This window comes from Lampetra planeri, unplaced genomic scaffold, assembly GCF_965212315.1.
Source record: "Lampetra planeri unplaced genomic scaffold, kcLamPlan1.2.h2 scaffold_179, whole genome shotgun sequence".
Classification (NCBI taxonomy): domain Eukaryota; kingdom Metazoa; phylum Chordata; class Hyperoartia; order Petromyzontiformes; family Petromyzontidae; genus Lampetra; species Lampetra planeri.
Genome location: NW_027614529.1, coordinates 55559 through 70293, shown reverse-complemented (window position 1 = coordinate 70293; position 14735 = coordinate 55559). Strand labels below are relative to the sequence as shown.

At 53.4% G+C, this 14735-nt stretch overlaps 1 protein-coding gene across 2 annotated transcripts in view; it reads left to right on the top strand.

Moving 5' to 3' along the window:
- Nucleotides 1-12094, top strand: part of ODF2 (outer dense fiber of sperm tails 2) — a 30177-nt gene extending 18083 nt beyond the window's left edge. For both annotated transcript variants that reach the window (XM_078622807.1, XM_078622806.1), the window contains exons 16-20: nt 691-849; nt 1942-2042; nt 2549-2711; nt 4896-5021; nt 10163-12094. In XM_078622807.1, coding sequence (XP_078478933.1) covers nt 691-849; nt 1942-2042; nt 2549-2711; nt 4896-5021; nt 10163-10339 — 726 coding nt within the window. In that variant the 3' untranslated portion in view covers nt 10340-12094. The remainder of the gene's footprint in view (nt 1-690; nt 850-1941; nt 2043-2548; nt 2712-4895; nt 5022-10162) is intronic.
- Nucleotides 12095-14735: the final 2641 nt, after the last annotated feature.

The window sequence follows — 14735 nt, the reverse complement described above, 5'->3', positions numbered from 1 at the left end:
GGATGGAACCCACGCCCTCCTGCACACCAGGCGGGGTAGTTAACATCTCCTAGCCACCGTGGCACCCTTCATCTCATCTCGGCCCCCTGTCGACCTCCGTCATCACCGATGGCCACCCTCTCCGTGCGTGCGTGCCGCGTGTACGTGTCTCCATGGCCACGAGAAGATGTGGTGCTCCCCCGAACCGCGGCTTGTCCCAGCCGGAGCCGCTGTATCTCTGTGTGTATCTACGTGTGTGTGTGTGTATCTCTATGTGTAGTGTATGTGTGTGTGTATCTCTCTATGTAATCTTTGTGCGCGTGTCTAAGTGCAATGTCTGTGCGTGTGTGTCTCAGTGTGATGTGTGTCTAAGTGTAATGTGTATGTGTGTGTCGAAGTGTAATGTCTGTGCGTGTGCGTCTCAGTGTGATGTGTGTCTAAGTGTAATGTGTATGTGTGTGTCTAAGTGTAATGTCTGTGCGTGTGCGTCTCAGTGTGATGTGTGTCTAAGTGTAATGTGTATGTGTGTGTCTAAGTGTAATGTGTGTGCGTCTCAGTGTGATGTGTGTCTAAGTGTAATATGTGTGCGTGTGTGTCTAAGTGTAATGTCTTTGCGTGTGCGTCTCAGTGTGATGTGTGTCTTAAGTGTAATGTGTGTGTGTCTAAGTGTAATGTCTGCGCGTGCGTCTCTACGACGGCGTCTGCGTGTAGATGCGGCGCTCGGTGGAGTCGCGTCTCTCCCAGCTGGAGCCGCTGCCCGAGATGCTGAAGGCCGCTGAGCTGCGTCTGCGCGACAGCGAGGCCACGCTGGCCACCGCGCACAGGAGGGAGGCCGAGCAGGCGTCCAGCCTGGCCGAGGCTCGCCTCAAGGTCCGTGTGTGTGTGTGCGTACGCGTGTGTGTGTGTGTGTGTACGCGTGTGTGTGTGTGTGCGTACGCGTGTGTGTGTGTGCGTACGCGTGTGTGTGTGTGTGTGTACGCGTGTGTGTGTGTGTGTGTACGCGTGTGTGTGTGTGTGTACGCGTGTGTGTGTGTGTACGCGTGTGTGTGTGTGTGTACGCGTGTGTGTGTGTGTGTACGCGTGTGTGTGTGTGTGTGTACGCGTGTGTGTGTGTGTGTAAGCGTGTGTGTGTCTATGCTGGGTCATGTAGCCCGCATGCCCAGCCACCGCATTGCTAAACAGCTTTTGTTCGGCCGGATAGAGGGGGCTAGACGGACGCGGCACGGGCTAGAGAAGAGATGGAGTGACGTGGTACAGGAGGATGTGGAGCTCAGTGGACTTGCCGATGACTGGTACCAGCGGGTGTCAAGATCGGCCTCTGTGGAGGAGGCTCGTGAAGGACGCTGCTACTGGGCAGTTGGAGGCAGTCGCCCTCCAACAACAACCGAGGGCGGAGGAGCAACGCTCACAACAACGAGTGGAGAGCCGGGTGGATAAAAGAGCAATTTGGCACAGTAGGGGGCACAGGTGGTGCATCGGCCAGTCATCTCGGTCATCTCAGTCGGTCGACCCATGGCACTTGGGTCTGTCCCGTGACCTCCTGCCAGCGGGCGTTCGACACTTCACGTGGCCTTAACGTGTATATAGCCTGGCACAGGCGCCATGGTGATGTCACCGCCACTTAGTGGTGAATGACGGTTGTTGTTGTTGTGTGTGTGTGCATGTGTGTAAACGGGGTTTGATTCCCGCTCATGGCCAACACTGGTGACGATTATCGTAACTGTTCCTGAGGCCTCCACTAAAGGCCGATCTCGGCCGTGAATGAACATCCATTGCAGCTTGTAAACGTCGGCGCTCGGCCGGTGATAGGTGGACGAAGGCGCGTGGTGCCAGCCACCCCCTTGTGCGCCGTAGCGGTCTTTGTGGGTGCCGCTCGCGAACGGCACTTGCCCCGACAGCGTGCGTAGGCTACGCGGGTGACCTTTGTCTCTTGTCTGTGCGGTGGGGGGGCGGCCGGTGCAGGCGGAGCAGCAGGCGCTGCAGCTGGAGTCTGTGCGGGAGAGCGCGGCATCGCTGCAGGAGGTGAATCACGAACTGCAGCTCAAGACCGACGCCTTGCAGAGGTTAACCAGCGCCGTCACGCACGCGCACACGCGCACGGCAACGTCACACGCACACGTCAACGGCACGCGTACAGAGAGAGACGCAATCTCCAAATATACAGCAGGCATAATGGTTGGGATCGAACCCACGACCGCCTGTACACCAGGCGAGGTAGTTAACATCTCCTAGCCACCGTGATGATGACGAGAGAGAGAGAGACACACACACACGTGGTAACGTCACGCACACGGCAACATCACACGCGCCCGCACGGCAACGTCGCACACAGCCAGCCCCATCACGCGCAAAAGGCGGCCGGCCCCGTGGCTGCCAGCCACACCACCACCTTGTGGGTGGTGCGCCGCGCCGGCCTTGAGGGGTCCCACTGCGCGAACGGCGCTTGCCCCAAAAGCCGGCGGGAGGTCACGCGGTCGGGGTGGGGGCCTCTTTATCTTTTTGTTTTTGTGTCTTTGTGTCTTTGTGTTTTTGTGTCTCTGTGTCTTTGTGTCTCTGTGTCTCTGTGTAGACGCGTGGAGGGCGCGGAGCAGCAGAGCCGCGAGCTGGCGCAGGCCGTGGCCCAGCGGGAGGAGGCGCTGGCGCTGGAGCGGCTGCGCGGAGAGGAGAGGGCGCGCGACGTGGCGGCGCTGTCTCGCCAGCTGGAGCTTGCGCTCGACGACGCTCGCAGACAGGTGGGTGGGCACGGGCGGGGGGCACGGGTGGGGGGCACGGGCGGGGGGCACAGGTGGGGGGCACGGGTGGGGGGCACGGGCGGGAAGGGGGGTGCAGGGTGGGGGGCACGGGTGGGGGGCACGGGTGGGGGGCACGGGCGGGGGGCACAGGTGGGGGGCATGGGTGGGGGGCACGGGCGGGAAGGGGGGTGCAGGGTGGGGGGCACGGGCTCCCGTATTAGTTAACATCATTTTTATAATAATAATAATAGGGTTTTCCCCCTTTTTTCTGGCAACAAAACTGAAACCTTTTTGCAAGGAATCATGTGTGCATTATGACCACAATACTTGTGGTCAAAATGCAAACAAAAAACACACTATATTCTTGGTTCTTTCGGTAAAGTCACGTAGTAGGGAAATAATAAAATAATACAAATATAAAACAAAAACAATTCTCACGACGTTTCGACTGCAACACAAGCAATCATCATCAGGTGTGAAATCCACAGCAATAAAATTTGAAAAAAAAACACACTGATAATATGATGGCATTGTCCTTGAAACTGATTGATCCACACCTGAGACGGCTTTCTTTTAAGCCTCGTCTCAATTGGTGCTAGACCAGAGGACGCCAAAAGGCGTACAGCTCAAAGACAATGCACTCATCATCTTTGACTGCGTAGTTCGTGAAGCTTTCCATGGCTCTACAGGAGGAATTTCCATCTGGTACGGATACCAAGGGAGGCTAATTGATGCCCGGGTGCGGTGAAGGGATGGCTCCCTATTGGTCAACCGTGTTATGTATGCCGTTGATCTGGTGATTGCTGCTCGCTCAGAGGAGGAGTTGGAGGTGCTACAGCTGAACCTAGGGTGTGCCACTAAGAGGTGGGGTCTTACCATCAGTTCCACCAAAACTAAGAACCTGCCTGGGTATTTTGTGCCATCAAACATTCCACCCCCTCAGCCCCCATTGGTGTTGGAGCAGTTGTGGAGAGAGTGGAGAGTTTTTCCATACCTGGGCATTGTGCTTATGACCAGCTCCGGTTTAACGGCAGAAGTCTCACTCCAAATCAGTCTACGTAACGCTGTGTGGAAGGTACCTGGTCTGTCACTCCACACGAAGCTTCGGACCTCCTTGGCCACAATCATGACCTCCCTTCTCTACGCTTGCGAAACGTGGACCCCCTAATGGAGCATCTTCGCCAGTTTTAAACATTTAGGCTGGCCTGCCTACGATCCATCCTGGGTTGACCCAGGCTGGATTGTGTGAGGAGTTCACAAATCCTTGAAAGAAAGTTCCATCAGTGAACTCCTCCGGCAAGCAAGCCCGCATGCCCAGCCATCACATGCCTAAACAGCTTTTGTTTGGCCGGATAGAGGGGCCTAAACAGGTGTGGCACGGGCTAGAGAAGAGATGGAGTGATGTGGTACACTAGGATCTGGAGCTGAGTGGACTTGCCGATGATTGGTACCAGCGGTGTCAAGATCGGCCTCTGTAGAGGACACAACTGAGCAACAATGGAGGGCAGAGGAGCGATGCTCACAACAACGAGCGGAGCGCCGGGCGGCTAAAACACAGGAAGTTGGCACAGAAGGAGGCACAGATGGTGCATCTTCCGGTCATCTCAGTCAATCGACCCATGGCATCTGGGCCTGTCCTGTGACCTCCAGCCAGCTGGCGTTCGACACTTCACGTGGCCTTAAAGTGCACTAGGCCTGGCACGAGCGCCGTGGTGATGTCACCGAAAATTAGTGGCGATTGGCAGTTGTTGTCAACGTATCACTGTAATGTGTCACTGTGTGTGTCACTTTGTGTGACTGTGTGTGTCACTGTGTGTAGCGGGGAGCGGTAGTGTAGCGGTTAGCGCGCTGCGCTATGAACCCAGTGACGGCTATCTGAACCGGTCCTGGGCCTCTCCTAGGTCGACTCGGCCTCAAATGAGCACCTGGTGCGGTGTGTAAACATCGCCACTGCGGAGACGAAGGCGGCCGGGCGTGGTGTTGGCCACCCACCCCCTCGTGTGCCGTTGCGGCCTTCATAGGTGCTCGCTAACAGCACTTGTCCCAACAGTCTGTTAAGGCTATATGGGGGATCTTAGTCTTGTGTGTTACTGTGTGTGTGTCACTGTGTGTGTGTGTGTTACTGTGTATGTGTGTATCACTGTGTGTGTCACTGTGTGTGTGCGTGTGTTGCTGTCACCCCAGGTGGAGCAGGCTCGTGAGCGAGCGCAGGGCAAGGAGCGCGCCGCCCAGGCCAAGGCTCTGGAGCTGGAGGCTCAGCTGAGCCGCACTCGCGCAGAGGCCGCACAGCTGCGTCGCGCCAAGGACGACGTGAGGAGCCACGCCACGCTCACACACATGCTCGCACGCACGCACACACGCTCACACACACGTACACACACGCGCGCACACACACATATGCTCACACACACACACGCTCGCACACACGCACACACACGCACGCACACACACGCTCGCACACACGCTCGCACTCACGCACACACGCGCTCACGCACACACAAAGAGAAGAGCCTAGTCTTCGTTTGCAGCCACAGGCGAGGCAGCTTCCACACAGCCGTTACTTACGCAGCCAACGAGAAGATAATGCCAAATGACAGATTCGAAGTGCCATCTCCGCCGCCAAACCGGAGCTCGTCGTGTGCGCGCTGCCCCGAATTATGGGAACTGCTCCACTCTCTCCACAACCGCCCCATTGCAGCAACGAGTGAAAGACAAAGATACCCACCTCCCCGTATAGCCTTAACAGACTGTAGGGGCAAGTGCTGTTAGCGAGTAGCAGCGCCTACGAAGGCCGGCGCTGTGGCACACGAGGGGGTGCGTGGCCAGCAACACGTCCGGCCGTAGGGCCGGCGATTTGGTTAAACGGCTCCGAGCTGGGAGTAGTGAGCCGCAAAACTCTTATTTAAAACGATGAACTACTGTTTATTTTACCAGGTAAGGCCGCACCTGGCCATCACGATGGATAGCTCAACGAAGTGGGAAAAACCGGAGGGTTTGGAGAAAAAATCCACGCGACCACAACAGGGAGAGAGAGAGAGAGAGAGACACGCAAACTCCAAATACACAGCAGGGGTCAGGATCAAACCCACGACCTCCTGTGTACCAGGCGAGGTAGTTAACATCTCCTAGCCACCGTGATGATGATGAGAGAGAGAGACACGCAATCTCAAAATATACAGCAGCAGCAGGCGTCAGGGTCGGGATCGAACCTACGACCTCCTGCACACCAGGCGAGGGAGTTAACATCTCCTCGCCAGAATATGGCCCTTAGCAGTAATCGCAGGTAGCAAATGCTCGTGAACACGGTCGCACAAGCCAGGTGCTACGACAGACCGCTTTGTGTCCCGTAGTAATAATGTTATTGCAACAACAACAGCAGGAATAAGAATGATGATGATGATGATGCCGTGTGTTTACACGGTAGCGTCATTCATGCAGGCGCATCGCACAGCGACGCAGAGCAATCCGTAGCACACGAAAGGTGCATAGAGATTAAGAATGCCTCGGTATGTATGTACGTTGTACTGCACGTAGCCAACCGTGCTAATTGGACGTGCAGTGTTGAGTCTATGGGCAGTGTTGAGTCTATGGGCGGTGTTAGTCTATGGGCGGTGTTGAGTCTATGGGGAGTGTTGAGTCTATGGGCAGTGTTGAGTCTATGGGCAGTGTTGAGTCTATGTGCGGTGTTGAGTCTATGGGCAGTGTTGAGTCTATGGGCAGTGTTGAGTCTATGGGCAGTGTTGAGTCTATGTGCGGTGTTGAGTCTATGGGCAGTGTTGAGTCTATGGGCAGTGTTGAGTCTATGGGCAGTGTTGAGTCTATGTGCAGTGTTGAGTCTATGGGCAGTGTTGAGTCTATGGGTAGTGTTGAGTCTATGTGCAGTGTTGAGTCTATGGGCAGTGTTGAGTCTATGGGCGGTGTTGAGTCTATGTGCAGTGTTGAGTCTATGGGTAGTGTTGAGTCTATGGGCGGTGTTGAGTCTATGTGCAGTGTTGAGTCTATGGGTAGTGTTGAGTCTATGGGCGGTGTTGAGTCTATGGGTAGTGTTGAGTCTATGGGTAGTGTTGAGTCTATGGGCAGTGTTGAGTCTATGGGCGGTGTTGAGTCTATGGGTAGTGTTGAGTCTATGGGCAGTGTTGAGTCTATGGGTAGTGTTGAGTCTATGGGTAGTGTTGAGTCTATGGGCAGTGTTGAGTCTTTGGGCAGTGTTGAGTCTATGGGTAGTGTTGAGTCTATGGGCAGTGTTGAGTCTATGGGTAGTGTTGAGTCTATGGGCAGTGTTGAGTCTATGGGTAGTGTTGAGTCTATGGGTAGTGTTGAGTCTATGGGCAGTGTTGAGTCTATGGGCAGTGTTGAGTCTTTGGGTAGTGTTGAGTCTATGGGTAGTGTTGAGTCTATGGGCAGTGTTGAGTCTATGGGCAGTGTTGAGTCTATGTGCAGTGTTGAGTCTATGGGCAGTGTTGAGTCTATGGGTAGTGTTGAGTCTATGTGCAGTGTTGAGTCTATGGGCAGTGTTGAGTCTATGGGCGGTGTTGAGTCTATGTGCAGTGTTGAGTCTATGGGTAGTGTTGAGTCTATGGGCGGTGTTGAGTCTATGTGCAGTGTTGAGTCTATGGGTAGTGTTGAGTCTATGGGCGGTGTTGAGTCTATGGGTAGTGTTGAGTCTATGGGTAGTGTTGAGTCTATGGGCAGTGTTGAGTCTATGGGCGGTGTTGAGTCTATGGGTAGTGTTGAGTCTATGGGCAGTGTTGAGTCTATGGGTAGTGTTGAGTCTATGGGTAGTGTTGAGTCTATGGGCAGTGTTGAGTCTTTGGGCAGTGTTGAGTCTATGGGTAGTGTTGAGTCTATGGGCAGTGTTGAGTCTATGGGTAGTGTTGAGTCTATGGGCAGTGTTGAGTCTATGGGTAGTGTTGAGTCTATGGGTAGTGTTGAGTCTATGGGCAGTGTTGAGTCTATGGGCAGTGTTGAGTCTTTGGGTAGTGTTGAGTCTATGGGTAGTGTTGAGTCTATGGGCAGTGTTGAGTCTATGGGTAGTGTTGAGTCTATGGGCAGTGTTGAGTCTATGGGTAGTGTTGAGTCTATGGGCAGTGTTGAGTCTATGGGTAGTGTTGAGTCTATGGGCAGTGTTGAGTCTATGGGCAGTGTTGAGTCTATGGGTAGTGTTGAGTCTATGGGCAGTGTTGAGTCTATGGGTAGTGTTGAGTCTATGGGCAGTGTTGAGTCTATGGGTAGTGTTGAGTCTATGGGCGGTGTTGAGTCTATGGGCAGTGTTGAGTCTATGGGTAGTGTTGAGTCTATGGGCAGTGTTGAGTCTATGGGCAGTGTTGAGTCTATGGGTAGTGTTGAGTCTATGGGTAGTGTTGAGTCTATGGGCAGTGTTGAGTCTATGGGCAGTGTTGAGTCTATGGGCGGTGTTGAGTCGATGGGTAGTGTTGAGTCTATGGGCAGTGTTGAGTCTATGGGCAGTGTTGAGTCGATGGGCAGTGTTGAGTCGATGGGCAGTGTGGATGTATGTTGAACTTCTTTCGCACCCTACGTAGCCAACCACGCTCATGAGAGGTACGGGGGAAGGCCAACAAAGGTAGGAAACCGGAGCACCCATAGAAAACCCACGTGCTTTGCGTAGGGGGCAGCACTCAACGCATTACAAATGGGACAGATGGAGATTTCTCCACATTTTGCTGTCCCGGCGTCTCCTGGGTTGTCTCCGGGGTCTCCGGGATCCTCCTCCCACACGAACCGTCTATTACTCGTGGAGCTCACGGGCCACGCGACCCCAATGTGGCACCGGCAGCGGCACCCTCTTGGGATTCGGCAAAACTCTCCTCCGTTCACAATTGGAGCCGTTTGTTATTCTACGACGCGGCTGCATCTGTCGCCGTGCGGTCAACATTGCCGACGGTGCCGCGTCGCCGCAGTGACGTCCCCAGCCCACGTGACGCCAGCGGCAGCGCCTGCCGGATGTTGTTACGCTCTGGCTTCCGTGATTGTTCCGTGTTTGCACTGTGCACCGGCGTTGCGGATATGAGCAGCCGGTGTTCACCACAAAGACAAAGGTTCCCCCCCACGCCGTGTAGCCTTACCAGACTTTTGAGGCAAGCGCTGTTCGCGAGTAGCAGCGCCTCACGAAGGCCGGCACGACACACGAAGGGGGTGGGTGGCCAGCACCACGCCCGGCCGGCCGCCTTTGTCTCCCCAGTGTCGATGTTTACTACACGCCGCAACAGGTGCTCATTTGAGGCCGATTCGACATTGGCGAGGCCCCAGGACCGGTTCAGATTATTGTTACTGGCATTGGTTGGCCATGAGCGGGAATCGAACTCGGGTCGCCGGGTTCGTAGCGCAGCGCGCTAACAGCTGCTCCACCGCTCCCCGCTCACAACAACAACCGCCGCCGTTCACCACCGAGCGGCGGTGACGTCACCACGGCGCTTGTGCCATGCTGGGTGCACTCGCACGCACGAACGCGGCGCAGAACAAACTCCGCGGCACGTTCCTTTGCAGTAGTTGATCGTGTAAATGCCTCCACGGTGAGAAGCCATTTCCTTTGAGCTATCATTGCGTGTGGCCACGTCGCTTGTTAAAGAGAGCTATGCAGCTTAGTGGAGCCTTTAGCTGGTAGATATAAAATAGTTTATGGCTGTTTTACACACCGCACGAGGTACTCATTTGACTAGGAGGGGCCCAGGACCAGTTCAGATAATCGAAATCGGGTCGCCTGGTTCGTAGCACAGCGCACGACACGCTACACTACCGCATATACACAACACACACAGACACAGGCAAATTAAGATCAACAGACAAATATCCCCCCTGTAGCCTTGAACAGAATCTTGGTATGAGCGCTCTCAGCGAGCAGCGCCTATGAAGGCCGGCACAGCGTTGTGGGCCTTACCTACGTTAAACAAGAATTGTTTACACCATTGGAACCTCATTTGCCAGTAGAAAAATATGATAATTGTTTTTTTACCCTTTTATCTGGCAACAAAACTGACACCTTTTTTACAAGGAGTCATGTTTGCATAGACCACAATACCTGCAGTCGTAATGCACCTTTTGGCGTCATCTGGTCCAACACCATGTGAGACTAGGCTCTAAGGAAAGCTGTCTCGGGTGTGGACCAATCAACTTCAAGGACAGTGCATATATTATCAGAGTTATGTTTTTGTTTGCATTACGACTGCAGGTATTGTGGTCTATGCAAACATGACTCCTTGTAAAAAAGGTGTCAGTTTTGTTGCCAGATAAAAGGGTAAAAAACCAATTATCAAGAATTGTTTAGTTTACTTTCATACTTTAATTTGCCGTTTGTAAATCGTGAACAGTTCCATAGTTTAGATCCCCCGGTGCCGCGAGATCGCGTAGCGTCACACGCGCGGACGCCGCACGGCTCTCAAGGCGCGGTAACAGACGGCTGCCCCCCCCCCCCCCGCCGCCGCCCCCCCCCCCAGGCGGAGCGTCGGCACGCGAGCCGCCTGCAGGACCTGCGCGACCGCCTGGAGCAGTCTGAGACGACGAACCGCAGCATGCAGAGCTACGTGCACTTCCTCAAGACCTCCTACGCCAACGTGTTCGGCGACGCGGCGCCGCTCGCCAGCTCGCCCGTGCGGGCACGCTCGCCCGTGTGACGGTGCCGCCGGTCCCCCCCCTGACCCGTGGCGACTTCGCACCGGAACGCTCAATCGTTGAAAAACTTTTTTTTTTTTACACGTATATTTCGGTTTTCCACTGCACAACCGAGCCGTGCCGGGGCCATGCTGAGCCGGCCCGACGCGGCAACGGGATGATGCGTCCTCACCGCGTACCGACCGGCTTGGCGCGCGGTGAAACGAGCGGACACGCGTGTGGGTGACGCGGTGAACGAGCGGAGATGACCGTGGGCGACACGGTGACACGTCCTCACCACGTACCGACTGACATCACACACGTGGTGAGCGACGGAGACGCGCGTGGCACTTATTGGGGTTTGGTTCTGGCTCTGCCCGGCAAGCAGCCAGTGGATAACCACCCGTGGCGTGACCGTGCCGGCTCGGCTAGGATGTGGCCAGCGGAGAATCGGTCACGGTTGGAGCGATCGGGACAAACGGAATTTGAACCAAAGCACGGGGAGAACAGCAAATTTGTAAAAAGGAAGGAAAACAGAATGGAATGAAATGCAGCAAAATGCGCCGCTTATCGGATAAAGGTTTTGTAATAACAACGACATTTATAGAGCGATTTTCATCAAGGATCTCGAAGCGCTGTACATGACACAGTAACAGCAGACACTGGGCATGAAAATAATATTATAAATACATTAAAAAAATAATTCCCTAAATTAGCTGAAAGTTGTATAAGCAGAAGCTTGTTAAATTTAGGTTTGTAGGCGCAATTCAAAAATGTCCAAAGACTCTCTCTTGATACCTCGTGGAAGAGCGTTCCATCGCCTGGTGGCTACACGGGGAACATCTCCGTGGCCCACAGACCGACAGCTTTGACCTGGGAAGTCAGAGAGAAGATCTGCATCCCCAGATCTTAGGGAACTTGAGGCAACACATGGGGGTTGAGCCATGTCAATGATGTAGGGCAGAGGTCGCAACCGGGTACCCGATACCCGTACCCTACCCGATACCCGGCTACCCGTACCCTGGTGCGGCCGGGTACTGGTACGGGTAGGCCGTGAGTCACTGGTGAGTCACCGTTTGTCACTCATTTCCCAACGTCTTGTCTCTTCTCACAATTCAAGCTCCTAGAATCAACCCACCCGCGCCTGCAACATGGCTTCATCCCAGAGGTCGCAATCGGGTACCCGATACCCGTACCCTACCCGATACCTGGCTACCCGTACCCGGCCGGGTATTGGATACGGGTACCCGTACCCTACCCGGCGGGTACGGGTACCCGTTTGCGACCCTGGTGCGGCCGGGTACGGGTACAGGTAAGGAATCAAAACCCGTTTGCGACCTCTGGCCTGGGGCACGATGGTTGATTGCTTTGTATATATGTCTGGCCAGATGGTATGCTTTGGTTTCAATATATTTAATCTAGTATCTACTCCGTTTTCAATATGTTTATATATGTTTTGCTTGATCACTGTGGTTCTAACCTCTGTGGGTATTTGACGCTTCCGCCGTTGTACTTGATGTGAATACAGTGAGTGGTGGTTCCTGTTACACCCAGGCCTGACTCGGGTCGTGTGCCGTACTTCGTAAAAGTCCGCGACTTCACTTTGCGTGGCCTGACGCTTCACTCCCTACAACTTGGAATCTGCCCGCAAACTTCTGTAATTGCCGGCGAAACGAATTGTAAATGCCGTGGTGGGTTTTATCTCCGGTATAAGAATAGGTTTCACGCTTCCTGGCAATAAAACATCTGTGCTAAGATGTTCAAACACCCAACAGAAACCTTTTGCAAGGAATCGCGTCTGATTGGTCTACACCAGCGACGGCCTTCTTTAGGGCCTAATCTCAACCGGTGTTAGACCGGAGAACGCCGAAAGGCGAACGGCACAAACGCAATGCCACTATCGGGTGTGCTGAAGCGGTTGACTAATTGGCACGGTCTGTTCGCGTGACAAACCCTTTCTGATTGGCTGTGTCAGGTGGTGGCGGGTTTAATGACACATTTATATTTACGCGATCTAACCCAAAAAAAAAAACCTATATGGTGGAAAACTTCTGTAACTTGGCCGCACTCAACTGGCACGGCGATCATACCCCAGCTTACGCCGTCGAGCGGTGAATTCCTGGGAGGTGAGACGGTGAGTCGCGTGCTTCAAAAATGCGGAAGGAAAAACCGGAGGAACCCGGAGAAAGATCCACGCGATCACCATGGGGAGAGAGAGAGAGACAAGCGAACTCCAAATACACAGCAGGTGTCAGGGTTGGGATCAAACACATGACCTCCTGTATACCAGGCGAGGTAGTTACCATCTATCCACCGTGATGATGAGAGAGAGACACACGAACTCCAAATACACAGCAGGCATCAGGGTCGGGATCAAACCCATGACCTGTATACCAGGCGAGGTAGTTAACATCTATCCACCGTGATGATGAGAGAGACACACGAACTCCAAATACACAGCAGGCGTCAGGGTCGGGATCAAACCCATGACCTGTATACCAAGCGAGGTAGTTAACATCTCACCACGGGGAGGGAGAGACACGCAAACTCCAAATATACATCAGGGTCGGGATCGAACCCACGACCTCCTGTGCATCAGGCGAGGTAGTTAATATCTCCTAGCCACCGTGATGATGATGAGAGAGAGACACGCAAACTCCAAATACACAGCAGCAGGCGTCAGGGACGGGATCGAACCCACGACCTGTAGATCAGTCGAGGTAGTAAACATATCACTGTGATGCCCCCAAATCCCTGGTCTACGACGTCGGGGGTGAGCTCCTGAAAGGCGCAACGACGAATATCGACACGACGTCAATCGACTTACAGGGCAGCAGTGGGCAGCAGTAGGCAGCAGTGGGCAGCAGTAGGCAGCAGTGGGCAGCAAAGGCCGAGAGGCGACGTGAGTGTGGGGTTGGGGTGACAACAAAAATAAAACAATAAAATCTTATTTTATTATTTCCCTTCTACGTGACTTGACTGAAAGAACCAACGATATGAATCGTAACTCGCACAGCGCACTGAGAGCAAATCCACGACATTTACAATCCGAGAGTACGACGTTTCGCCAGTAATTACGACCGGCATCATCAGGCCGACAGTAGCCGGATTCGCGACAGCCTCCGTGTTCGACTGGAGCTAACGTCTCCGAGCCGATGCGGTCATTTGTGTATAACAACGGACGATTTGCTTTTCCAAACACATTTTGCCATTTCAAATGAACGACACTTGATTCCGACAGCGACGAAAACGATCGCCGTCTTTTTGCGGACGGAGAAGACGCACATCGCGACCCTTGGGCTTCGAAGCATTGGTTGGGAGGGCGTGCGTAGTACGAATACGGTAGAGCGTGTGGTGTGTGTCGCCTAGGTCGACTCAGCCTCAACTGAGCACCCGGTGCGGTGGGTAAACTTCAAGTTTCATATTCTTAGGTTTTTTCGGTAAAGTCACGTAGATAAACATTTTAAATTAATAAAAGTAAAAATAAAATAAAAATCACGACGTTTCGGAGGCAACACAAGCTTCCGTCTTCAGGTGGAACCGTCACAGCACGATTGCTGTATCAAGTTTCATGTTTTAGGTTTCGCCCTGTGAGCCATGTGGCTCTTGAGTCGGGTGCAACCGCAACACACAAAAACATGAACAGAGAACATCTTAAAGCGACGACGCTCAATAGAAACATCCTGGGATTAACCAGCGAATCTTCCAGAAAATAAAAAATAAAACACCGATTTACAACGCTGTGTGCCAAAAATCCCAGTGTGATGCAGGTCAAACAATAACAAACCATGAGACAAATTTCGATTTAAAGCTTTCGTGACTGCAGGGATTCATCGTCTTGGTTCTTTCGGTAAAATCACGTAGAATGGAAATAATAAAAATAAAACAAAATAATTCTCACGACGTTTCGAGTCAGAGTCTGACTGTCTCCTCGACAGACCTGTTCTCCACCTGAGGACGGCTGCTTGCGTTGTGGCCGAAACGTCGTGAGAATTATTTTATTATGTTTTATTTTTATTATTGTATTATTTCCATTCTACGTGACTTTACCGAAAGAACCAAGAAGATGAAACCATGAGAATTTAGATTCAAGTTATCAGGCCAACTCCGCACTTCCGCGAGAAACACGGGGAGACAAAGGCGGCCGGGCGTGGGGGCTTGTCACGCGACCCCCTCGTGCGTCACAGTGATGCTTGTGAGCTTCCAAACGGGGGTTGGGGGGGGAGGTAATCTTTGTCTCCGTCTGGCATAATGTGTGTCATACGTGTGTGTGTGATGCGTGTATAGGCGGTGATGGTGTGTATGTAAGCAAGGTTAGTGTGTGTGTGTGTGTTGTGCCACGGGGAGTAATGTGTACACTGCGGTATCGGGTTTCGGTGCGGGAGAGGTGGCGGATACATTAAGTCGGGCTTGGTGATA